Source organism: Stegodyphus dumicola, chromosome 3, assembly GCF_044657685.1.
Source record: "Stegodyphus dumicola isolate Sdum_Otavi_A_Nest chromosome 3, ASM4465768v1".
Lineage (NCBI taxonomy): Eukaryota > Metazoa > Arthropoda > Arachnida > Araneae > Eresidae > Stegodyphus > Stegodyphus dumicola.
This window is the reverse complement of record NC_140770.1, coordinates 131,392,741-131,419,124: the sequence shown is the minus strand read 5'-3', so window position 1 is coordinate 131,419,124 and position 26,384 is coordinate 131,392,741. Positions and strand designations below refer to the sequence as shown.

At 34.4% G+C, this 26,384-nt stretch overlaps 1 protein-coding gene across 1 annotated transcript in view; it reads right to left on the bottom strand.

The window, feature by feature from the left end:
• Positions 1–26,384, bottom strand: part of LOC118186632 (uncharacterized) — a 435,694-nt gene that overhangs the window by 104,872 nt on the left and 304,438 nt on the right. The window contains exons 5-7 of the mRNA XM_085813324.1: positions 12,504–14,512; positions 11,327–11,505; positions 2,583–2,745 (exon numbers count right to left, since the gene is read on the bottom strand). Coding sequence (XP_085669450.1) covers positions 2,583–2,745; positions 11,327–11,505; positions 12,504–14,512 — 2,351 coding nt within the window. The remainder of the gene's footprint in view (positions 1–2,582; positions 2,746–11,326; positions 11,506–12,503; positions 14,513–26,384) is intronic.

The following is a 26,384-nucleotide window of genomic DNA, read 5'->3' as shown; positions in this document are numbered from 1 at the left end:
TTATTACGGTTAAATACAATTTTAATATTAGAATTAAATGTATAAAAATTGAGGAGTCAAAAGTGTTTATCACTGTGATGTATTATTAAATATAATTGAAATAAAATTCCTTTATAGAAATTGTGCTATAATATCTAATCTATAATTTTAAAAAATCAGCACCATATAGAATTTTAAACAAAACTTTCAAAAATTCATTTTTAAATATTTTAGTATTTTTTACTTATTTACACCAATAAAAAGCATAAAAATTGCTTGCTTGAAATTTTCTATTAGTTCAGATTAAAAATATTATTTTCTAAAAGAAGTAGTTACAAATTTCCTTACAGCATAGGAAAAGCTAAAAAATATCCAGCCCTGAAAGCATGCAGTAGCTCTATAATTATTTGGAACGCTAATTATGCTTGATAAATATACTAAATTTTTAAAAATAAATTCCAGTTTCAAAAATAAAAATATGGAGAAATTCTAATTTGTGAAATGAGGCGCTGCAACCAGCTTTTTCTTGACAATTATACACGCTGCAATAGGCAACCACTGTTAAATTTCTGGAAGTCGTCCCTACTCCTCCGGATGTGATCAAGGTGACAGCCGGGAACGCGTCAGACGAGGGAGAAAACCTATTTGGTCTGAGACTACATTGTGACGTCATAAGCTTAGTCCCACCCATTTATTGACGTCACACAGCTCCTACTACTGGACTTTGATGATGCAGCCTATTCTGCGCTTTTACGTAACGAATTTTCACATGCGAAATGCATTTTATTTTACTTTAATATTACCTATAATGTAAAACCTTTTCAGTTATAGTTAAAAATTTACATAATCCTAATACTGTGTTCAGAAAATATAAATTAAAACATTTTATTATTACTGCATATTTCAAAATTTTTCAGCAAATTAAGGAATTTTAAAAAAAATCGGAAGATATTCATTTGAAATTGCTAGAAATATTCCTAATTTCCTAATTTGAAGATATTCAAAATTAATAAAATACTTCCAACAAATTAACATAATTTATTACTTATATTTTGCGCTCGCTTAAATGCTTTTGAGATTACAAGATTTTTGCTTCAGTTTACTGGTTAATAAGCTTAGTTTTTATTCAAAAAATTAAAAATGTGAGAATCTTCATTTCATTTGGACATTTAAGAGACTAATTTCTAACCACAGATAGCTGCAAGTGATTGTAAAAGTATTAATTTCAGTTTAATGTTTTCTAGGAAAAACTCCGTAGATATGAAAATTTTAATCAAATCACTTCAAATGTTGTAAGAATTATTATTCTTGACATTACATACACGAAACTTCTAAAAACACAATAAAAATCAGTAACAAAAGAAAATAATTTTAGCTATTGGCAATTTTGTTCACAGACTTAGTTCAATATGTCGCTGCTTTTTCAGATGGCACAGACTGTCCTTTCTTTAACGATAGAGAATAGCTGATATACTTTGCATCTTGTAATCGATTTCGAAATCTCGATGCTTCGTTTACATTTTATGCGGAATTGCGGTAAGGCGGTATATAGAAAATCTTGCAGAAAAGAAAAGGGCCTGCCTTCATATTTAATGTTTTTTCTTCCTATATACCAGACTGGACGCAACGCGAGTAAATCTCTATGTTACAGTCAGTCGTTTCCATTATTTGAATTCATTCATTGTGAGACCTTTATAAAGTCTTAATAAATCTTAATAAACAAAGACTTAATAAACAAAGATTGGCTAATATTCCTGATACAATGATAAAAAGTATTGGTATGGTTTAGTTTAATTCTCTTGTTAATAAAAAAAAACAGCAGTTATGCATGTAATGAGTCTAAAAATAATGAAAAGTAATATATTTACTACTGTTGTCTAAGCAGAATTAATGCATGATTATAAAATAGATATTAGAATCTAGTGATAGCATACGTACGATTTAAAATAATAATTAAGTATGGTAGAGCACATGAGGAAAAGAATCATTGAATTGTATTTATTTAAAGCTTCGTAATCGATAAACAACGCCCACTTACTTATCGATGATACAAGTCTGTTTACCGATGGTGAAGAACAGTCTGTGCCACCCGAAAAAGCGGCGAACAGTTCAATAAGGCTCCTGAAGTTTTAAATATTCTATTTAGTTTAAACCAATGAATACTTGGAAATCATCGTATAAATATTCCGGGTCAAATGTAAATGGAGACCCACCAGTGGCCGCTATTGAACACTGGTAGTTAGATACCCGGCGAACAGGCTGCCTGCACGGACGTTTCTTGGTTTTCCCCATGCTTAACATGGATACGAGCAGGTTTCTCTTAAAAATTCCTCCATGGGGCATCCAACATTTTCCGTGGACGCCTATAATGAAGTATGTTACACACATATTTTAAAAAACTGTAATTGTAAAAACGGTGAAAATTAGCAGAATGCCACATGGAGACATAAAGTTAACGAGCATGATTTTAAAAATAATGCCACTCTACAAGCTCAATGCAAGATTGATGCAAACATTAGATTAAAATGGAAATACAATCAAATAAATTTTGCTTCAAACCTTATCATTAAAATGACTAAGAATTAACGAACAAGGATACTCACTCCTTGGGTGTCGGTCACCAGGTGGTTGCCACTCTGCACTTTGTAGGCCTGTTCGAATGACTGGCTCATGTCTGGGCTTTTCCAAGGCATCGTGGAAGGTGAGGTGGGCCGTCCACTCGGCGCCTGCCCAGGATCCACGCCGAACAATAACGCCCCTACCGTACTGCGAAAACAAACGCCAGCGTGAGATCGCTGCAGAAAATGCAATCCTATTGATTGAAGTGGAATGAACGGGTAAAAAACACACACGTGACGAGTCAGCACGTGCTTGCGGACATTAAGTACGCAGCACTTGAAACATCGCAGCAAAGTGAAATAAGCGCAAGTAACTTGTAAGTTCGGCATGGGAAAATTGCACAGTATTATACAGCATTTCAGTTTGAACGTGTCTAGCTAAATTAAATCTCTGCAGCTGCTTCAATCTCATTAGGTCTAGCTAAATTAAAGTTTCTACAAAAAATTTCCCTAGCTTGATATTTTCAACTTCATTATAAGGCTTTTCATTTCAATTAGGTAGACTTTATGTCTGACATAAACACTAGTAAAAGAAAACAGCCAACTACAGAGATTTACATTTCTCCTTCCCTAGAAGATTTCCGATTTAAAAAAAAATTTTTTTTTCAAAATATGAATGATTTCAGTCCCATGGATCAGGTGAAATAATCTCACCAAAATAACCCCAGTTTAACTATATAAAAATTTAATACGTATCTTTATACTATTACATTATATATATATTATGAATAAATTATGTTTTCGATCACTTGGTAACCTGTATTTTGAAAAAAAAAATGATTAAAAGTTGGGACCTGCCTTCTATAGAACAACAAGCAAAGGAATATTTTCAAAACTGCGGGATCTTGCAGTCATACTAAAAACATGGGAATTCGGGAAAAATGTCGCAATAAAGAATAACGCGAAATTCAGCAACACAACTTAGATTGCTATTTAAGCGAATTTCTACGGCGCTAACTTTACAAAGACTATTTTGTTAATTAAAATACCATTAGGGAATCTGGGATGCTAGAAAGACTACAAGAGATTTCAATGAATTTTTGTTAAATAAGCTCAAAGTTAATATTTTTTGTTAAATAAGCTTAAAAAGCTCAAAGCTACTTTTTTGCATGTTCTATCGGTAGTTTGTATTTATTATTAAATAAAGAGTTATCTACAATTAACTAAATAAAGGCCATCTATTCCTCCGAATTCAGCGGGAATGTATGGCACATATTTGGCGACATCTTTGCCAAGTTTCACTCCCGACAAGAGCCAACTTTAGTTGTCGACGGGAAATTACGTAAGTATCAACAAACAAAATTCAAAATAATGTAGTTTATATACACTCTTAGACAAAAAGAACGACGCACCGAGAAGATATAAAGCAAACTGGACACAAATTGATATGCATACAGGTTTCGACGGAAAATGCAAAATTTTACATTTTGGCTGCCAATGAATGAACGGTTGTCGCTACAGCGCATCTGATCTACGCAACTGGCAGGATATTTAAGAGGAGAAATTACGATTCCAGGTCATAAATTCTTCAGGAATTTCATTCCGTGTATTTTGGTAAACAGTAACTATGCCTCGCATACAGGTGCGCGAACCATATGCGCAGATTGCAGAATTTCAGAGATGTCGTGTAGTGGGCTCAAAGAAGCCGGTTGGTCTTATCGGCGAATAGCTTGACATTTGAGCAGGAGCGATGCCACTATTAGACGATGTTGGCAAGAGTGGGTGAACCATGGTCGCACACAGCGTAAAGAAGGAAGCGGTAGGCTTAGAGAAACGACAGAACGTGATGACCGAACAATCGTCAGAGACTAGACCGTCAATCTCGGAACGCCTGCTATTGTTAGCTGGGCAATTTCAATATACGCAGGTGAGAGGAATAGAAAGGAAAGGTTCCGGAATGGTTTCCAACGGAAATAATTAGATCGTGGAATGGCTTTCAGTGGGTTCCAGGGACAAAAGGGATATGCTTGCTGACTTATTCCCGAACCGTGGAAGGAGTTTCACTGCGTATTTTTATGCTCCATGTTTTATTGAACATTTTGTTTAAGGACAGATTAATTTTTATCAATTTATGAATAAAAAAATATTTCGTAGAGAAATACGTGTTTGCAATGTAAAATTGTATGCTTATTTAAAATTTGCTTAAAGGCATAAAGTTTTGGCGAAATTACATAATTTTGTTTATTCCAACGAAATTTAATATTTATTAGAACTCTTATTACGGTAACGTAACAGAGTATTACATGAAGTTACAATACGTAACTATAAAGTTTTTATTTACTTAAGGTATTGTAGAAAATTGTAACTGTAAAAAAAAAGGGCAGACAATCAATAAGAATAATAAATAATACACTTGCTAACGAAACGCTAGCTACCCTCACAAAGCAGGAGCCCGTTCATAGTAGGCACTCAATCGCGGAACGACTGAAATTCGCTATACTCAAAATCCCTTTTCCTTTTTCCTCTTAGCTCATCCCTACTTTCAAGTACCATACCTACAAATCTTGGACTCTTCCAGAAACCAATAGAATTCCTTCCAGGATTGGACGCTTACTTCGTCAGAGCGGCACTCACAGACCCAGATGCATCATTATCATCGATTGTACACGTAACTAGTGCTTCAGTGTCCGCAAGGACCATTCATAGACGGCTCACAGGAAGGGGGTTGAGGTCACGGCGCACCATTGACCTCTGTACAACGTCCAGCCCATTTGCAGCGGTGTCGGGGTCATTCACACTGGAATGTCACTTACTGGAGTAGAATACCAGCGAAGGCGTGTCTGGAGACGCCCCGGACAGCAGTGCGATACCAACCTGACTGTCTTCCGGCAGACAGACCGACAACCAGGAGTGATAGTCTGGGTTGCCATTTCATTTCATAGTAGCACCCCTTTGGTTGTCATCCGTCAGCGGTACGTCGACGAAGTTCTAAGGCCCTTCATATCACGCCCCCCTGGGCTCGCATTTCAGAAAGATAATGCCCGCCCCCACACTGCACATGTTTCTACTGCTTACCTTAGTGCTTGCCGAACATTACCTTGTCCAGCAAGGTCGCCGGATCTCTCTCTTATTGAGCACGTTTGAAACATTATGGGCAGGGCCCTCCAATCAGCTCGGGATGTTGACGATCTAATTCGCAAGTTGGACAGAATTTGCCACGATATCCCTCAGAAGGACATGCGCAAACTCTATCAATCGATGCCATGCCGAATAGCTGCTTGCATAAGGGCCAGAGGTGGACAAATAAATAAATTATTCAATAAATTATCCCATTTTTCTCAAGTTGTAATCATTTGTTTTTCTGTACATGTACATCACTTCTATCGATTTTCGTCCCATTCGGATAACTCCTTCTTGGTGCAACCTTTTTTTTTTTTTTTTTTTTTTGTCCAATGGTGTATTACTAGCTTTGCACCAAGCATTAATTAAAATAAGCATTGCACCAATTAATAATTCATTTATTTAAATAAACTTATCAGCATTGCGTGCTTTTCTCAGTTTTTAACTCTTACACATTTTAAACAATTTAAATATCAAAGTTAAAACAGCCCGAACAAATGTATCATAAATTACCACCAAATCCGAAATGTCTTCAACTTTTGGTTCGAAAACGTTATTTTAAAACCAGAATTTTCGAGGTAGAAAATACAACCAACAACGGAAATTTTAACATCGCTTGTATTTCTAAACATTAATTCTTCACCGGCGGTTCTATGAAAATATGACATAATCTCAGAAAAATAACCTCTCATTTAACAACATACAATTGTATTACATATATTTTCACAATTAAATAATACTGCATCTGATCACATATTTATCACAACAGTTTTTCAACAGCGACAGAAAGTTAAATATTGTCTTAACGGATTTAAGAATACTGCAGTATTTTTATAGGAAATTCTTTATAAAGTATTTTATATAAGGAAAATGAGAACACTTTCAAGTTTTAAACTACACAAAGTTCAGCTTTATACTGACATTAGTTTTATTGAAGAACCTGCACATTCATTAGGGTTTTTGAAGCAGGAGACGGGAAAAATGTGCAGTGCTCTCTCCAGGACTCGAACGCCGGACCTTCCAAATACACTTCGAATGTGCTTCCAGCTACACAACAAAGGCATGCGGAAAAGAAGGAGGAAATATCTAATTCATCTTATTATTTTATAAAACAAAAAATATCTTGCAACCATGCAGAAATCGAAGCCAGTTTTTCTCCCAAAGATACAAAGATACCCTTTCTTTCTCTTATGATATTTGATTCTTTTTTTCTATTTTCCTCGATAGATGGCACTGCAAATCCGCTTCTTTTTTTATATATCGATTTCACACTGCCTTTTTACTTCCTTCTACGAAGTATTGTACTTAGGAAAAGGTTGTGAATCATATATCAACGGAAATATTCATTTTGATCGTTCACAATAAAGGACTCTTATTTTTTCTCCAAATTAGATGGAAAATATAATTAAAATGGATTTTTTCATACTGTCTGTACGTACGTACGTAGGTATGTATGTATGTGGTATATCGCATAATTCAAAAATGATTTGACGTAGAATGTTGAAATTTTGTATATGGAACTGCTATAACATCTAGTTGTGCACCTCCTCTTTTATTACAATCTGCAGAACAAAACGCATATATACATATATGTATGCCCACTGTCTTATCCGGCCTTCATTTTCGAAACCATTGGTCGTTTCATATACTTCCAATTATGTTTTAAGTGTTTTAAATAACGAAAATATTCATGTTTCCGTAGTATCAAGTTAAAAAAAAAATTCGGCAAATAACGAAATCTTACACCCATAATGACAGTTTTTATATATAGTTAGTTTAATAATAAATATCTAACAATACGTAATATCAGTTTATTGTTGCAACAAAAAATGTGTATAATTTAATAGACCGTACAAGGAAATCAGGGAGGTCTATATCAGTTTTTTTTCATTGCGTTCGTAATTTAAATGGTATTATAATAACAGGAAGCACTTATATGATATATTCTGTACATAATTGTGATCTTGGGGGAAAAAGAGCAAATAAGAAAAGGAAATAACAGCACAATTACATTTTCCTGAGATATTAAAGATATCAGGTATTTCACCATATAGTTTAAAGTAGCAATATTGAGTACATAACACAGATATAATTTCAAATATTAATTTCTTTACTTTGCATTGCTCTCTTATCACAATAAGAATTCAATTTCCACAAAGTATTCAGTGCTCTGAATATAAATCACGAAACGATTTTCTTGTTTTAAGCAATGAATAAATTTTCGTCATTTTCCATTTCCTCAAAGGTCATCCGTTGAGGAAAGGATGAGAAAAAAAGAGAGAGTGCTAGAGATTAATATGAAAAATGCTACGATGTTTTTCAGCTTTATTTGCATCACGAAATGTAAACAACAGAATCTTCAAAATCTAGACTTAAGGTTTCTTCCTCTTTACAGAAATCGGATTCACTTCATCTGGATTCAGAGCTTTTATTTTGTTTGGAGTACTGACATTCTGAAGATCTTTTCGGGGAGTTAATTTACATTTGGCATAGAACACATTTTGGATATGAAGGAGACATTAATGAATAAAAGAAATGCGTTAGAAAAGGTGGCTTGTGAAAGAGCATATGGAAATAGAATTTAAGGAAACTGAAGAAAAATAGATTGTTTAGGAAATTTCAAATAATAGTCCATTTTAAGAGACAAATAATAGCCCATTTAACTTTCAAATAATAGTCCATTTTAAGAGATATAAAATAAAGACCATGTGTGAATGATATAAATAATATAGTTCGCTTTTCTTCTATACGATATGAGTGAGTGAGTGAGTGCATCGCTATTATAGCTTCCGACCACGGACATGAACCAAACGGAATTATAAACCATCACGGCAGGAAAAACTCTAAAGTAAAAAAGTTGAATATTACATACTAATAACAGTTTCTATAGTTTGAAAACTGCAGGCACCGAGCGTTATTACTGTTATCTGCTTTAAATTCTGAACATTTGAAACATAATATTATTCAAGGTTGTTTCTGCTTACGCAGTGTCTTGAGATTTTCTCTATTTCACAAATGACTACTCAGTTTTTGAGTGTATTAGACGTTCACATTGACCCCAGGCACAGTCCGCTGGTTTCAAGTGCCAGGTCCTTGTATGTACACAATGAAAGTAATAATGGTCTCCCCAATTCCTAGAAGGGAGTATCCCTAAGTCTAAATCTATTGAGGTATACTGGGACGGGTCCATGACCTGTCAAGAACTGTGTTAGGCTAGCACTGTGGGTCTTTATTTCCACGTTAACTTTTGGCAGTAAGAGATATGTCTTTCGGCCTACCTCCGGCTCTGTCCATCTACTTTGTCAAATCCTTTATAATATGAATAAAACTTTGCTAATTAGAAATCAAAAACAGAAATATATCTGTACCGTGTTATGAAATTCAGAAACCACCAGCGGCCATTGATGGCAAATGAACTCCAGAAATGTGGCCAGAAAGAAATTTTAAATGGAATTTTTGATTAAATCCGTAAAACTGAAAAAAGTTTTCCATTACACATTTAAAATATTGAAATTAAGTATGTTCCCTGGATGTTATCCTAGGACGATATAGCTGTTTGGAGGCTCATCGCCATCCAGGCCAAAAATCTGGCTTCGGCTCCTGCATATAGAGGGGGTAAAAAAAGAATTATTATTTTTTTTTTTTTTGTACCAAATGCTGTTTGCTTTGCATCTGCACCATATTAACTTTTACCTTTGAGATAAGTGTTCTAAAATCTTTACAGATGCTTAAGAAGATGTAAATGAGCCGTAAATGACGATATCTTATACTTAACTATATTACGTATTCAGCTTTTATAATACATTTCTTGATAATTTATTTGCGTACTTCTATGGTTGCTCTTTTCACATTTTGAATTAGCGCCTATACAAGTATAAGATGTCTTACTAAAATTCAAACGTTACAGATGGTTGTAAGATGTACTTTAAAACAAGGACCCTTCATCCTAAGTAGGCAGACGTTTAATTCTATTGCAGAGATTCATACAAAGCGAAATACTTTCAGAATAATGGGCCTTTACCAAGGTTTAGTTAATAGCGGCAGAATATTTTTAATTCTGCTAGAGGTTTTCCAATGCTGTACGGTGATGACGTCTAGTGATAGGGCAGCTGTATGTTCATAAAAATTACTGACAAGTACTAAAAATGACGGAAATAAACAGTTTATTTTGTTTTGATTCTAAAATAAATCAATTGACATGAAAGAAAGCTATTAGATTTTACTTTTATTTTTTTAATGAATTCGATACCGTCATTTTTTGCCGCAAAGTCGTTAACTACTTTATCATAAAAATCGTCTACTTTGATTTCATCAAAATTATTTTAAAACGCTTTTCCTGTTAAAAACAACGGCATTGATGACAATCTTTCTTCTGACTGAGTGTTCTTTGCGAATGTATGGAAACCTACGCTGAACAGATGCCCGAAATAAAAGAAAGGTGACCGAAAAATCGTCACCACTAGGATTTGGCTATTGGGTCCCAATTCCCAAGTTGCCTTTTAAAAGGGAGTTATGTAAGGTAAATTCTCCCTCCTTCCAGCATGCCTTCGTGGTGTAAATGTAGCACACTCAACGTGTATTGGAAAGGTCTTGGTTCGAGTTGCTCATTTTTTATGTCTGCTGCTTCAAAATAGCCTAATGATTCTACAACTTTATTATTTATTTTCTTTTCAATCCCATTAATACGTAAGCGCTTATAAACATAAAACTAGAACGACCGCAAATAATTCATAATCCGTAAACCAATAAACATGATATCCAGAGCTGCGCATCATCAGGGTACGTTTCAAGGTCATTTGCCGGATGGCGTAAATAAAGAATATATTTAAGTTTCTCTGTCTTATCTGCCTTTTTTTCGGGGTAATTTATTAAAGAGAAGAAATTTTACCACGCAGTCGATCTTTTTCAAAATAAAATATAATAAACCTAAGCTCCGTAACACCTTTCAAAATATTCCGTACACAATAAAATAAGTATTTATGCTCAAATAATGTGTAAAAGTGTTTCAAAAGAGCAAAATTCGTTTCAAAAATATATAAAGCATTAACAATGATAACAGTATACCAACTCATAAGATATTATTGTGCCTATCAAGCTAAATACTAAAATAGTCTCCGCGGATGCTTTGAAAATTGTTCTTTGGTTTGTAATTAAGTCATTGTGCCATTTTTACATTTAACTTCAGCAAATAGTTACTCGTTGCGCGTATTAATGTTTTAGAAATGCACGCATGTGCTTATATGTTAAATATTTTTGCGATAAACTCTATAAATCTAATTTAATGTCATAAACTAAGAAGCGTGTATTAAATTAGAACGTAGTTATTCATAATCTATTCATATGTATGGCACTAGAAATATGTGCATCAACTATGATTATGAGACATATGGAAAAACATTTGCAAAGGGTTAATTTAATTTAAAACAGTTTGGGGAAGTTTCTTAGCTGTTCCCAAAAGAAAAGATTTTTCTGTGCACTGGTAGAACTTCGTAAAGTAGAGTAATCGATTTGAGGGATAGTCTGTTAAGAGAAGGTTTGGAATCATATAAATAAAACATTCATTTCCTTTTTATAATTGCTTCCTTAAATTTCGTGTGACAGAAACAAAATATTTCTACCCAGGAATTCCTTTCCTTGAACGACATTTGATAACTAAGTAGATTTCTTACGTTGGAGCTTCGGTTGTTTTCTCTCTAGGTCCTTGAGCTGCCATAGCGACAGCTGCTTGCATCTGCTCTACAGTAGGTTGAGGCAATCTCCGGTGGGAACGTCGGGGTGTGGTCGGCTGCGCTGGAGTTTTCTGAGGAGAGCTGGTAGGAGCTACTTTCTGCGGGGAACCGAAACTCTCCTGAAAGAAAAGGCCTTTATTAAATATGGCTTCAGATATGCGAGCATTTCATCATTTGAGCAACACTTCATTTTATAAGAAAAAATGAGCTTTGTCATTCATTCCATTTTTTTTAATTATATAGAGTGCTTTACCATTTTGTTCGCGACACAGAGAAAATGGAATTAAAATTGCATTCTCGAGTGAGTTCACAACCGTACTTGCCCAAATGCTTTTTGCAGTTAATTCTAATACTGAAAAAAATTCTTACAAAATCTACATTTTATGAAACAGTTGTACAACTAAGTATATTTTCAATTTTCTTTTTTATTTATAAATTGAATTTCCTGTATTTTGCCATTAACATAAATTCCTGTATTATGCAATTAATATAAAGTTAAAAATTAGAAAAAAGAAATATATAATTCTAAAAATAATTATGTATTAAACTTTTTCCTCCTTTTCAAAGAAGCAAGAAACGTAAAAATTCAAAAGATTGATGCATATTATAGCCTATTCACACATTTTCATATAAAAATTAAATGATTTAATTAATGCTTTAAATTAATCATTTATATGCTCTGAAGAACACTTTGACTAGGATCGCGTGTTTTACATTTCTGAACTAAGTTTCTTTAATTGAAGATAATACTCATTATACCAAGTTAACGGTCAACTTCATGCCATTCTTGTGTCTACTCGCTTTTAAAAAATTCAAAAAAATTTCCGTTTTCCCTCTCGATCAAATATGATTTTCGCTCTTGTATCACATTTAGTAAGGTAGGCATGCGAAGGGAAACTGAGGTATCTCATATGAGATACACTGCGAGCGAAAGGGTCAAAAGGGTTAATTTAAACGCTATCAATCTACATTGATTCTGCTTATTAGAAAAATGCACTCTTAATTTTCTTCAGTCCGGCCGATAATGGCTGATATTTTAAAAAGTAACTCGCGGTGAAGCACCGTTAAACTAGCATAATTTTAAAGAAGAATTTAGGCAGTAGATTTAATGTCTCACCTGGTAATCTTTTTGCAAATTTGAGATGGATGTCACACCCCCACTGGTAGCAGTGATTGGGCTCATGGCAACTGATGTTGGCGACACAGTTGACTTTATACCTGAATCATCTAAAGGAGACGTGCCCGGGAGTCCAAGTGCACGATTGAACTCTTCCAGCATTCCAGATATTGTACCACTGGTTGCCCTAGGTATAGAGCCTGCTTTCAAAAGGCGAGAATCATCATCATCCAATAAATCTTCATCTTCATCCTCTATTACATGCTTTTCTTGGAACTTTTCCATCAACTCCTGTTCCGCTGCTTCGATAGATGGCGAAACATCTGGAATTGGAGATAAGTCTGAAACTGGTGACCAGTCTTGAGGATCTGGTTTTGGCTTTGTTTTTTTCTGATTTTGCAAATCGATAGCAGTTGGTTTAGCAGCTGACGTTGAATTGACGCCTTTTCCAGAATCGCCGCTATCGTATCCATCATTCGTCTGTCCACTACCCTGATAGTAATTAGCTGAGTTCTGCTGTGAGCAGTAATAACTGGCTGAATTCCTAGAATCACCTTCTGCTGCATGCTGTGAATAATTCATCTGCATTTGCATTGCATACTGCTGCCTAGGATCTGGCTGAGTTTGCTGCATGGCTTTAGCAGAACTGAAAGCCTCATAGGAAACAGGCTGTGTTTTATGTTCTTCCAGATAATGCTTAGCAGATGGCTGCCTCGTATCTGGAGTGAGCTCATGAAGCAATAGTTTATCATACGTTTTGCCTCCGTAATCTCGTTTCGGTTTTCCATAGTCTTCTTGAACTGCTTGTAGAGCGTACCTTTGTTCAGTTGGTTGAATGATGTACTGTGTATCTTTCTCTCTTGTAGGGTAGTGATCCTCGTCCATCTCGTAAAAATCTTTCTTTGAAGCTAAGATTTTATCTTGCTCGTACATGTTGAAATCATTCTTCTCTTTTACATTTTCCTGTGCACTTCTTTGGCCATAAACATTACCATACGGTTTTGCGGAAGACATTTGATGATAAGCCTGATTTTGATTGTAAGCATCTATTTGACGAAGGGCAGCCGATACTTGCCCTCTTTGTAAGCCATGATTAGAACCTGAAGGCTTTGAATGTTCTTTTTCATTTTCTTTGTTCAACAACTGTCTTTGAATATCCGATGACTTTTTCCCTCCAACAATAGTTTGCGGTTGCGGTCTAGTAATTGCCTTTTCAATCATTTCAAAATAGTCATCAATATTTTGCTCTTCTTCTTCGTCCTGATATCCTTCTAGATCTTGGATGTTATCCTCCGGCGGTAGAGGTTTGCTCTTCCTTTGGTCCACTTTCCCATCATTCCAAACATGAGACTGCTCAAGACTTTCCGCATTTGCCTGATCACGCGATTTTTCGGCTTTCTGCCTCAGTTGCGCAGGTGCTGTACGAGGCTTAGGATCAATATCAGTATTCATCTTAGAAGCTTCGGTTGCGGCTGTCATACTATTATCTACGATATTTGGCTGAATGAGATCTTCTCTTTTCTTACCCTGATCTAGCTTCATTTGCCCCTGAGAGCCACCAGACTGATTCATCTGCGACAAATCATTAATAAAACTCTTTTCTTTCTCTCGTGAATCTTCAGATACATCCGATCCTTTATACAAGTTCACAGAATGGTCATTTTGTTGTTGTAAAGTTTGAGCCAATGATGTCAAGGGCACTGTCCTAGGAATGCCATTCCTACTCTCAACATACATCGGAGTTTCTGTCAAGGAAGTTCGGGCTTTAGGAATCGGAGGTGGTGTTCCCTGCTCTTGCTCTGGACAAGAATTACCCGGAGGACGTTTTGTGTGATCCACGTGAGGCAGCTGCCTTCTAGCGGTCGGCTCTGGAGGACAAGCTCCACTGTTAATTGCATTCCTGCGCTGCTCTTCATCCGAATGCCTGTTTGAGTTTGGATATTCTTGTTGTCCAATATCTGCTGCTGCACTATTTTTCTTTTTCTCTAAGGAACTTTGTCGTTCTAGACCTAGGAAAATGAAACATAAAATTGTATTTAAAGATTATATTTTTCAGCAGTTAATTCAAACATTAAAAGTCACAAAACTTATGCTTAATAGAAAAACAACTTTTGTCCGCGAAAATACTTAAAATTACATTTTATTAGCTTTCCTTCAAATATAGAGGGATTTGAATCTGTGTGAACAGCAAAGGTTAGAAAAGAAAGCAGTTAATTCAAATAACAATAAAATAAAAAATGTATCGAAGCCATCTTAAGCTATTTATATGTTCCATGCGTTAGCTCAGCGATTTTCTATGAAGTAACCATCCATCGCCAACCTGATATGAAAGGGACGCAGTAAATGTTTTCAGTACAGGCGAAAGCAATTTTTTCTTCATAATTATTCTCATAAATGAAACTGAAACATTTTAAAGCCACAGCTCGTTAAACCAGATGATATTATGTTTAAAAATTCGGCTATAGCTGATTAGGCTATTAGGCTGATTATAATCAGCCATAGCTAGATTACTGAAAAATCATATCGACATCATATCGACATCAGAGAGCCGAATAAGTGGCTAACCTTAGATGGGTAACGGTTCTTTACACACAGCCATGGGATTCAAGCAGAGACCAAAAACATCCATTTATTTCTAAGAAGATGCCCAGGGGTTCAACCGTAGATGGATAACGGTTTGTAAAAAGACAAGGGAGATGGTCATGGGATTCAGCATTAAGCTGATATTGATTTTGTAGAAAACTTCATTGACTTCAAGGAGACCGGCATGGGATTCAGTATGACGTTCATTTTGTAAAAAACCTCTATCTACTTCGAGAGAGAGAACCATGATGTATTAACCTTAGATTAACCAGTTTTATACATAACATCTATGAGTTTCGAGAGCTATAACTATTTGTACAGAAACTGCATCCACATCGAAGATATCGGAACAAGATTGGATTCTGTTTAAATCTAAAGGACACTATTAAATAAACATCAAGTCTGGGTTTGGGATTTTGTATAATTTAATTTTAGTACTTTCCCTCTTCTCATGCGCATATATTATTTTCTTCGATATCCTTGAAAATACATCGTTCTGTGTTAGAAAATATATTTCACAGGATTACTAAAATTTGTTCAATTCCATCGGAAGTGATTTTCTAAACAAGAAAATCTCAGCTTTATTTTACTTTACTAACAATATTTTTTTAAATAGTTCATGACCTAGTATTTTATTATTTGTACCTTAAGAACTTTAATTCTGTATTCTTTTATATACAGCGTTTTGACTTACTAATATAGTTTGATTGTATATTATCTTTGTGTATCAGCTATCTGAAATAAAATTTTGACTAAACCACAAAAAACGAGGATATTTCATCCAACTCTCGAGCATATATGATCCTAGAAATTACTTAACGCATAATTAAGCTTCAGGTAAAAAAGACATAATTTTTTTTTATTTTTAACAAATTGCAGAAAGCTTTACATGAAATGAAATTTTTGTAGTAACACAGATTGAAATTCGTATCATGGATTTAATTCTATTTTAAGTCATGGGAATAAAACATATCAAATGGAAATTAAAATGGATTAATGAATGTTGTTGAGAATTCAAAGCTCATATTTAATTCACGGGTTCACATCTACACGATGCAAAGTGCTTCTAAAAGTCAAAGAAGACCAAAAGCATTCCTAAATACATGAAACCACTTTATTGAAGCACATGAAACACATACAGGGACAGATACGACAACACAATGCTCTTTCACGTACCAAACTAAAGACTAACTCTGGTTCTCATACATTCTAGAAGGTGATGTCCTTCTATCCCAGCTTCAGTTCAATTCAGTTCGCAGCGTCCTCGCCTCATTGAGACTTGAGGAACGTCTCCAACATATTAAAAGCACAGTTGAAATAAATCCATTTCTCTAGATGCTTTTACATATCTAACTGCAGAAGGATATCCTTCCATTATTACATCATCAGAAGACAAGTTAATCTTAAATCCAGAGAGTGTCTGAGAATTAGATTCCACCCGATTCAATACAGATTTAAGTTTTTACAATTCTTTTACTATACGAACCAATCTTTCCTACCAGTCTTCCCATCACGTTACCGTGAGTGGTATAAATTTCCAAATTATTTCATGTATGAATCTTTATCTATAACTTTTGTCTCAGTCTAATTTAGAAAAATGAATAGTTTGCATCACTGCGCTATTCACACTTTTACCCAGTTTTCAAAAACTAAAAAAAAGACGTCCAAAGAAAGTTTTCGATTTCTGGTAAAATTAGAGCTACAAAAATTAACCCGCGGGAAGGCGCGTGGGGTGTATCATACCCCAACCCTACATAAAAGTGGAATATTCCTAACTTGAGAAACTGAAATTCTGTGCTGCTTTCAGTAGCTGAGTTTCTAGTTGTGGTTGACTTTCAGAACCGCTTTTTCTTTGCCTGTGTATTTCAGAAAAATATTTATCGGTATTTTGTTGGAACTGGGATATGACACACCCCACGCGCCTGTCCGTGTAAGTGTTTTTCTGACTGAATATTTAGTTCAGAAATTTATTTCTAGAGTATAACAGTAACTATTTCTACTCGCAAGTGATTTTAAAGTACTTGACATTAAATTCTTAAAAATTTCTAATTGCATTATGGTAAAAAGAATGAGTCTCTATGAACTGGAGATGCAACGCATGTGAGATTTATTAGAAATATTTGAAAGCGATGAAGATTGCATTTCGGAAACTGAAGATGAAACTAAGAATATTTTCTACAATGTTTTGATTTTGAAAAAGATAAAACATTAATTCCTGATGTTCCTAAAAAAGGAAAAACTGTTCTTATGCTTTCAACATTATATAACGATCGTACTATAGATGATACTATTGGAGAAAATAAAACGTCAGGAATTATATGTTTTAATAATATGACTAAAGGAGCAGTGGATATGGGGGATGAAATGTCAGCCAGTTATTCAATTGCCAGAATAACAAGAAGGTGACCAATGGTAATTTTCTTTCCTGCACTGAATGTTGCTGTAATAAATGCTTGAGTTATATTACATTCAACTGCTAATCCACCAACAAGAAACAGAAGTCTGTTTTTGAAGCACTTAGCATTACAATTAATGAAAAAAAGTATTGAACAAAGATCAGAGATTAATACTTTTCCAAGAAATTGACGTACTGCATGCAAAACAAAAGCAGAAGTTTCGATGAAGAATTAAAACGAATACATGAAATTCGAAACAACTAAGTATGATAGATGTGTTAAATTGTTTGTCCTCGCGCCAAGGACAGAAGAACGTGAATGCAATGTTTAAAATGTGAAAACATTCTATGCCAAGAACACATGAATGTATTTCGTTCAAAGTGTGAAGAAATAAAACAAGCATGGTGTATTAGAGATGCTATGAAACTTAGAGGCATGATGTTTATTATTTTCATTTAGCTTAATTTTAACTCTAAGATTATTTCCGAAATTAATTTTTTTGAAACCCAATTATTATTCACTTATTTATAATACACGAGAACAAAAAAAAACTGTTTTAAAACTAAATAATACTATTTTTATTGTATTTTAAATATTGGGGTATGTGATACCCCACGCGCCCACTCTAGTAACTTTTCTTGGTGCGACTTCCGCCGGGTTAATTTTATGATTATATGTTATATCAGAAGTTATATGAATGAAAATGTAACGAAAGGATCATCTAATGTGTGTGTCTTGAAAGGTGTCTTCATTTTTTAATGATTCATTTATTATTTTTAGTACTGAGAATGCGGGTTTCTGACATTTTAATTAAGAATATTAATATTTTAAATGCGTATCTTTTTATAATTTTAAATTTAGATTAATTAATAAAATGATGTACGAAATTTTTATGCAGATTTGGTCGATTACATTTAAGCAAAACGTTGTTTTTAAATGTATATTATAATCATGGTTACGAAACAAAATTTATAAGGATAGCATTTTACTTTAAAAAATGTACGTTAGATTATAATATATACGTCATGAAATTTAGAAGTCTATCTTTTTAATTTTCTTTTACTCCTGGGAATATGTATTCCATGTAAATAGGTCACTGATGTGGCGATATGTGATGCTTTTTGAAGAGGTGAAAAAATTTATTTCCTTAAAAAATATATATGGTATATACATATACTATATATATGTAATAAAATGACTTGGAGAAACCTGCAACCTTGGCAATGGTTCTTTGCTTTGTAATACCTTGGAAAGACTTTACTGCGTAGTTAGAAAAATGACACTCGAAGACAAACATAGCCACAAATTAATTCCACACATAATTTTATTCCTTGATAATTAATTCTTAAGACACATATTCGTTTTCATTGCACATCTTCATTATGTGAGCGCTATTCACCCCACAATTTTATACAGATTATATTTTAGAACAATAGACGATAGCTAGCAGAAGCTAAGTGACACATCTAAGCGTCAGCGAACGAAGTAGTCAGCGTCTCAACGGTAAGAGAGTTGGAAGCAAAGTGAGAAGATATACAATATGCTTAGGTTGTTAAGAGAAAGTTTTGATTTAAATATTCGAATTTGCTACACCATCAGTGCTATGTAAGTCACATGATATGGAGTCATCTAGCAATGATGCAGAGCAGAAAATGGCATTACTATTTCTAGAATAGAAAGGGAGACTTAAGGGGTTACTGCTTTGATTTATATATTGTTTTAGCAAACTTAGATGTAATGGCATAGAAACGTAGAGAGCCTAGAATGTAGAATCTGTAATGAACAAGTCTGTAATGAACAAGTTGGGAACAGAGGCGGAATAAATCTTCATTTTCATTTCTGTGAACATGTTAAACAAACAACTCGCCAGGCTATTCGTGCCTATTACGAAGCTTCTACATACTTTCTACATTTCATCTTTGCAGTTAGAAGAGAGCAATAAGTGACAGTCCAGCTAGGACGAAGTGTAGAAAGCAAGTGCCGTTGTGTTCAGGATGTTCAGTTGGTTTTTTTCTCAATGCATTTTGATTGAATAATTAATACTTCTGTAAAATCATTATTGGCTGTTTTAGTTTCATTTACATCATCTGTGTCATGTAAGGATCATATGACATGGATTACTCCTGAAATGACTCAGCGTAGAAAAAAGTTACTAATTTCAGAATAGAACGTGGAAATACCAAATTAAGCATTAAGGGGCTACTGCCAATTTAAATTTTAATTTACCTTTTGTATATTTTATCTTGCATATATTTATGTGATAAAATGTATGGCATATTTTTGAAAAACAATCAATAATTCAGTTAACAATTTCCTAAAAATATCAATTTGCAGTACAGCAAAAAATAAAAATTGCGAAAACGGAATTATTATTCCCAGACTTTCTTATATTAAGCTCTGCTATTTTTATAAATACCGCTGAATTTAATACTGTCACTCTATGAAATATAACTAGATTAAATAAATCGTATCTGAAATATGCTTATAATTTCTATTTCACACATTCTTTAGAATGTCTGCTTAAAACAGGAAGGAAAGTGTTTATCGATTGGGCAATCCTGAAGTTTAATACAGAAAATTTTACGCATTGCAGGAAACTTTTGGAAGTTCCTGTATTTATACGATCGATTAAACAAAGAGTGCATAAAATATTTTAATGCAGCATGGTCTGCACTTAAGAGAACCCACAGCAATCGCTGTTTCCAAATGTACTGGTACTTTTCAAAAACTGCGTAGGGTTATTGGTCATATGAAAACACTTATTGGAGTGAGGGGAATAGCATACTCTTCATAACTCTTCCCCAAACATGTTTTCAGACTACACTTCCGGTACGCTAATTACCCATAACAACTATCAGAATTTTCCTTTTTCTTTATTATGCTGTTTAATATTCGCGAATCTCAGTATAACTATCAGATGGGCATATGTATTACTTTGTACAATTTCACCATTTAACAGATAAAAGCGGTTTAGGCAGTTACCAAACTAAAAACAATAAGCAAACAATGTCAATACAGCATATCAAGTTACCGATCGAAATAAGGAAAAAGAACGTTTTCGAAATAATGAAATCAATAATGGCAAGAAAACTTCCTTTTTAGGGAAACATTTATTTTAAAAATGATTATCGGGATATTACTAAATACATACTTCATTATATTTAAAATATGATGATATACAGATTTATAAATGATATTTATTAGTCCATCAAATAAGATCATATGGAACTACTTATGCGATTTTTACAGTTTTAGATGGGATTTAGATCCTTGCATTAAATTAGATCCTTGCTTTAGCTGAAACTTAAATCCTTGCATTAAAAGCAATTAATGTATTATTTTGCTCGTTATGTAGCATAAAATGTTTTAGAATTGCTAACGCCTCAATCAGTAAAAGGAAGATAAAATAGAATGCAACTAGCTAAAAAAGAATTTATTTTATTTGAAGAGGCTTAGGTGACACATTTTCTTCTCTTATTTAATTTTTTTGGAACATTTTAAAGACAGTTTCTAAGGGGGAGGATAACAGAATGCGGAAAAAAATGAATGTTCTGTCTTTAGTGTTGACTCCGATCACAAAATCAAGCAGTTAATTCATCACATACTTAAGTTGTTATTTAGTTAGCTAAACCACTTGATAAATAAGTACATCCTAAAAGATCTTAAGCTTTCCTAAGTATTTTAAGTAGAGACACAATGATTATAAACGTTGTATCATTAATTTTTTATGAAAAATGGACCGTGATAAGCAATTTATAAGAGCTACTTAATGTTCATTACAGATTAAAATAAATAATGTCCTTCACTAATTATTTGGAAAGAGATACAAAAGTGCATTTGCAAGGCATTTCGCACTCCCCCGTGCTTGCTGTCTGAGTGTAAATGTTTAGCAGCGAATACCGGCAAAATCGCAGTCGATATTTCATGGTTCTTGCTTCGGAAAAAGAAACCTTATAAGCTCTCTCAACAGTAACGCTGGAACGTAAATCTAGGAAACAATAACTGTTCATCATTTCGATTCGGTTTGTTGCCACTCTCTCTCAGCCTTTTGAGGAAGCAGGAATGTAAGGAATTATCACATCCTTCCATGCGTGCTCCTCTGGTAGTTAGCATATCCAGTTAGCAACTGATCGAACTATTGTTAGGATCTCGACGATGGCACGACATTTTCTGCTTCGAAAAACCTAATATTCTGCGCCTGTTAATATTTAGTGTCGGAATTCAAACTGATATACGTTGACAATGTATTGTGGAGACGGATGTTGTAAAAAATAAATGCATGAAAATGCTATTCGTAATTTTTAAGCTTGGGCTTTCAATCCAGCACCACACCTCCCGTGGAATTATACTAATATCCTATACCAAACTCAAATAGCGTACACCAAACAAGAATTTTCGTGTCCAAACAGGATATATATGGCAAGTTAATGAATGTATAGCTAGGTACCATTGTAGTTCTGGCCTTCCGAACTGAATGCTTTCTCCCACCTTTTAGAAAAGTTTGAAATTTATCACGTTTCGTCCATCTGCCTGTGTACTTCCGAAGGCTCGTTTATTATTCTCGCTCACTGTAATGCATATGTTTCAGCTAGAATTTGATTCTTGTCTACAATAGGGCTGAGCTTCTCCTATCTAAAATAATACGATCCATACCATAGTATTTTAGATTAACGAGTTGGGTACCTTTATAATGCTCAAAACATGCCAAAACTTAGAAATCACTTTAAAACTCAGTATCTTGTCGTGTTGTTGTGACGTATGCCTTCCGATCGACACACACATTAGGTCAGGTGTCTGATATCAGAGCACGCCCACGAAATTCATCGTAAAAGGGGTCAATATTGCGCCTGTCGTTGGCAAGAGCCTTCGGCACCATACAGATGTCAGTACGACTTTGCCCATTTGCGCCCCCAGTTTAGATAGAGAGTAACCCAGGACGACAGGTCCGAGGGTTTCCCTCCCCTTCTCCTATACCATCAGCCTCTCGAGAGGACTTTCAGCTCGGACGGCAGTCAGCGTCGCTAACCACTATCACGGTTGTGCGGCACTCGGTATCCTTACAACTAGCTGGGTTATGATGGAGAAATTTTGTGTATGTAATGTGATATTCTTTACTTTGCTTTACTACTTTATGTCTCAGATATTAAAATATTTGAAATTAAGTAAAACTAAAATAGCTTCTTCGTCATCGAAAAACAATTGTAATAGTCCTGCGCGTAGTATTACAGATAAAAAATGACTACCTTTAGCAATTTGTTCTTCTTTTTAGAAAAGAATTAAATATTAAGCATCAAAGTAAATTAATATATTAAAAATTAAATTAATAAAATAATGTAAACTAGTTTGTTTTGTAATTATCGAATTAAATTTTTATAAAAATAGAGTTTTAAAATTTGAGAACGCAAAATCGATTAATTTTTTTAACATGATATTTATCACAATTTCTATAGTTTATACAAGAAGCATAACAGTTGGCTATGTTATAACTTAATGTTAATTGGTCAAAAATTCTTGAAATTCTGACTATAGGGACTTCAAGGAAATCCTGCCAGCAAACAGGAATATAGTTTTCCGAAATTTTAAATATCTTATAAATGCACATTATTCTCTTTATATTTACAAAGAAAGATGAAACTATATTTATCAGTTAAAATGTATAATTGTGCATAATTATATATTTAAAGAAAAATTAATACATAAGCACCATAAATTTATTTTAAACAATGATACGTGATGAGGAAAAAGAGCGAACTTTTAGAAGTATAATTGAATTTGAAATTTTCATAATATTTCAAATTCAATTATACTTCTAAATGTTCTCATGTCAGGAACACAATAATTGGTCATTTTATACAGATGTAGTGTTTACACAATTTTTCAAAGTTTCTTGAAATTCTAGTCACCAAGCTCAAAAACCTCATACATGCAAGCAATAAAATTACTTTTCTTTATGAAATCTTAACTCAAAATAAAATTAGCTCTGAATCTTCTAAGAATATTACTTATTTAAATATATTAATTATTACGTATATAGCTAGATAGGCTAAAACGTTAACCCATCATGTATAGTATATCCATGTAAGGAAAGCAGGCTTAGAAGTAATGATGTTCTAAAAACATTGACAGCGTAGATGTAGAAATTTTGATTGCTCAAAATGTTGATCCATAATAAAGAGCAACTTGGCAGCCGAGTTATACTGAATATACATCTTTATTTTAAAAAACATATTGCGACCACAAACAACTTGGCACAATACTCGTGCCTATTTCGAAACATTTACATTTTTGATAGCTTTGCAATAAGAAGAGAGCAGCAAACAGCATTTCAGTTATTCCGAAGTGTAGAAAGTAAGTTACGTTGTGTTCAGGATGAAATCTTAATTCAGAATGAGTTAGTATCAGTTCTCAATGCCTTTTGATTAGATAATTAATATTGCTGTGAAGGTATTATTGGCTCTTTCAATTTTAGCTCCTTTTAGATAACTAATGTTATGTTTATGTCATACGACATGGATTAGTCTCAAAATGTCAGAGTGCAAGAAAAGGTTCCTATTTTCAGAATATAGAGGAAAAATACTCATGCATTAAAGCCCTATTGCTAACTTAAGTTATATTTTATTGTAAATAAATAAATAAATATCCCTTTTCTTGCCACATACATATATGTATATTATATACATTATATATTATTGAGTTCTAAGGGTTCGTGGATTTGGCTTGATTGATGACAAAACTTGATGAAGTATTAAAACACAATTTATTCGTCAGTATTAAGTAGGACAGTTCCACAGACGCGCAACAGTCGTCGTAAAACAACAACAAACACGCTGAAACAATTAGCAACACAGCCTTCAGTCCATCAGGCTATAACGGTGAAGACATTTTCACGGCAAAACACTAAAGTACAGCTCCCGACTCAGTCAATCGCTCTCGAGCTCATCTCTGAACTCAAGACACTACTACCGAACTCAACATATTCTAGATACTCAGAGTAAAAACAGGGTTTATATAGCTTTTGATCTGCCTTCGAGAACATTCCCGAGAAAACCGTAAGAATTCTTTCTAGAAAGTTCTCGCTCCGTCTGTGGCATATCGCCGATTTTATCACCAAATGTAGCAGTTAATTCGAACTTCCGTTTTTGTCTTTTTTGGACAAAAGTAATGACATTTTATAATAAAAAGATAAAACTCACAGCATAGCTGAAAATCACACATAGCAATAATCTCTCAGCTTTTTATCCCAAGACCGAAATTTTACAAAATGATTACCCTGTTTATGGACACCTTACTCTTGTTTTAGAAACAAAAGAGGGATTTAAACCACTATGACTGTGGTGCCTCTCGTCACTGTTTCGCTGCATCATGCTCATTACCATTGAAAACGAAATAAAATTAACTATACAAGTGGTCTTTAAAAATTATAATTCAGATTTCTTCTGAGCGTTGGTGTGAGAAAGGGTTTTCATTCCCAGCTCAAATATAAACAAAGCACTGAAATCAATTTAATGTGCACTGCCCTCTAAAAGTTAAGAACAGAGTGTTTTTGAAGACTCACCTTTACTAAAATGTAAGTAACATTTATATTCACAGTTTATATGCATGATAGTAACGAAGTTAAAAAAAAATATATGCAAAAACAATAGCTACCTGTTTATTTAATAGAAGGGAATACTTATATAGGAGTTGCAGAAAAAAGGCAACAATTGTAAGTTTTGATCACGAGTGTTGATCTTCAATTGTTATTAGCAGTTTCGTTGACAATATACAGAACAGTCTATCAATGTCCAAGAAAATTGCCCGATTCTGCGGCTGGCGATCGGATCGATGGAAATAGGGATGTCCCAAGCTGATGATGCTAGACGTCTCAATTTCTCTCGTGGTGTGGTCTATCAACTATGGAATCAGTTCGAATCAGAGGATTCTGTGACTAGAAGACATGTTCCAGCAGACCTAGAGTTACAACACCTGCAGGTTATTTATTACGTTATTTAGCTCTTTCGGCCGGAAAGAGGAGTAACAATACTGTGCCTCAGCTAATGGCAGATCATTTAGTGCCAACAGGAACAAGAATCTCAGCTACTACAGTGCGCAGACACCTGCACAATATAGTTCTGGATGCAAGGCGACCAGTTGCTTGTCTCCCCTTGAAACGAGGCACAGAGGTGCCCGTTTATGTTGGCCAAGGGAACATGTCTCCTAGACCAGTCAACAATGGGAGTCTGTTCTCTTCACAGACTAGTAATTGAAGTCGTCAGCTGATCTGGAAGGAACAACGCACCAGATACAACCATTTCCACACTGTGAAAAGACACAGTTACAGAGGTGAGGAAATAATGGTTGGGGCTGGAATCTGATTTGGTGGTCACACTAACCTGCATGTGTTCCATGGAGGAACTTTCACCTTTGTGAGATATCGAGACGAGATCCTTGATCAATATGTCCTCCTATATGCTGCTGCTATTGGTCCTGGATTTTTTTCTGACGGATGACAATGAACGATCGCACTAAGGCTCGGGTTGATGAAGAATATCTTAAGGGTCACGGTATGGAGCGGATGGAATAGCCAGCTCAATCCCCAGATCTGAATCCGATAGAGCATCTTTGGGACTACCTTGTGAGACAGGTTGCTGCTTCAAGTCCTCCTCCAAGGCCGTTGAACAAGGAACAAGTATTATGCCGTGTCTGGTCGTTGCTACCCTGACCGACAACTTAATTGACAGCATGGAACGTCGCTGCCGTCAATGTTTAGCTGCTAAGGGTGGAACATTCCTTATTAGAACCCATTTTTATAATATTATCATCCCATTTTTCCTAAAAAAACTGTATTTATTCTAATATTGTTTCTGCAAGACTGGATTTCTCTGCCAAGATTGCAAATCAATGTTTGTGTTGAAATATTCTA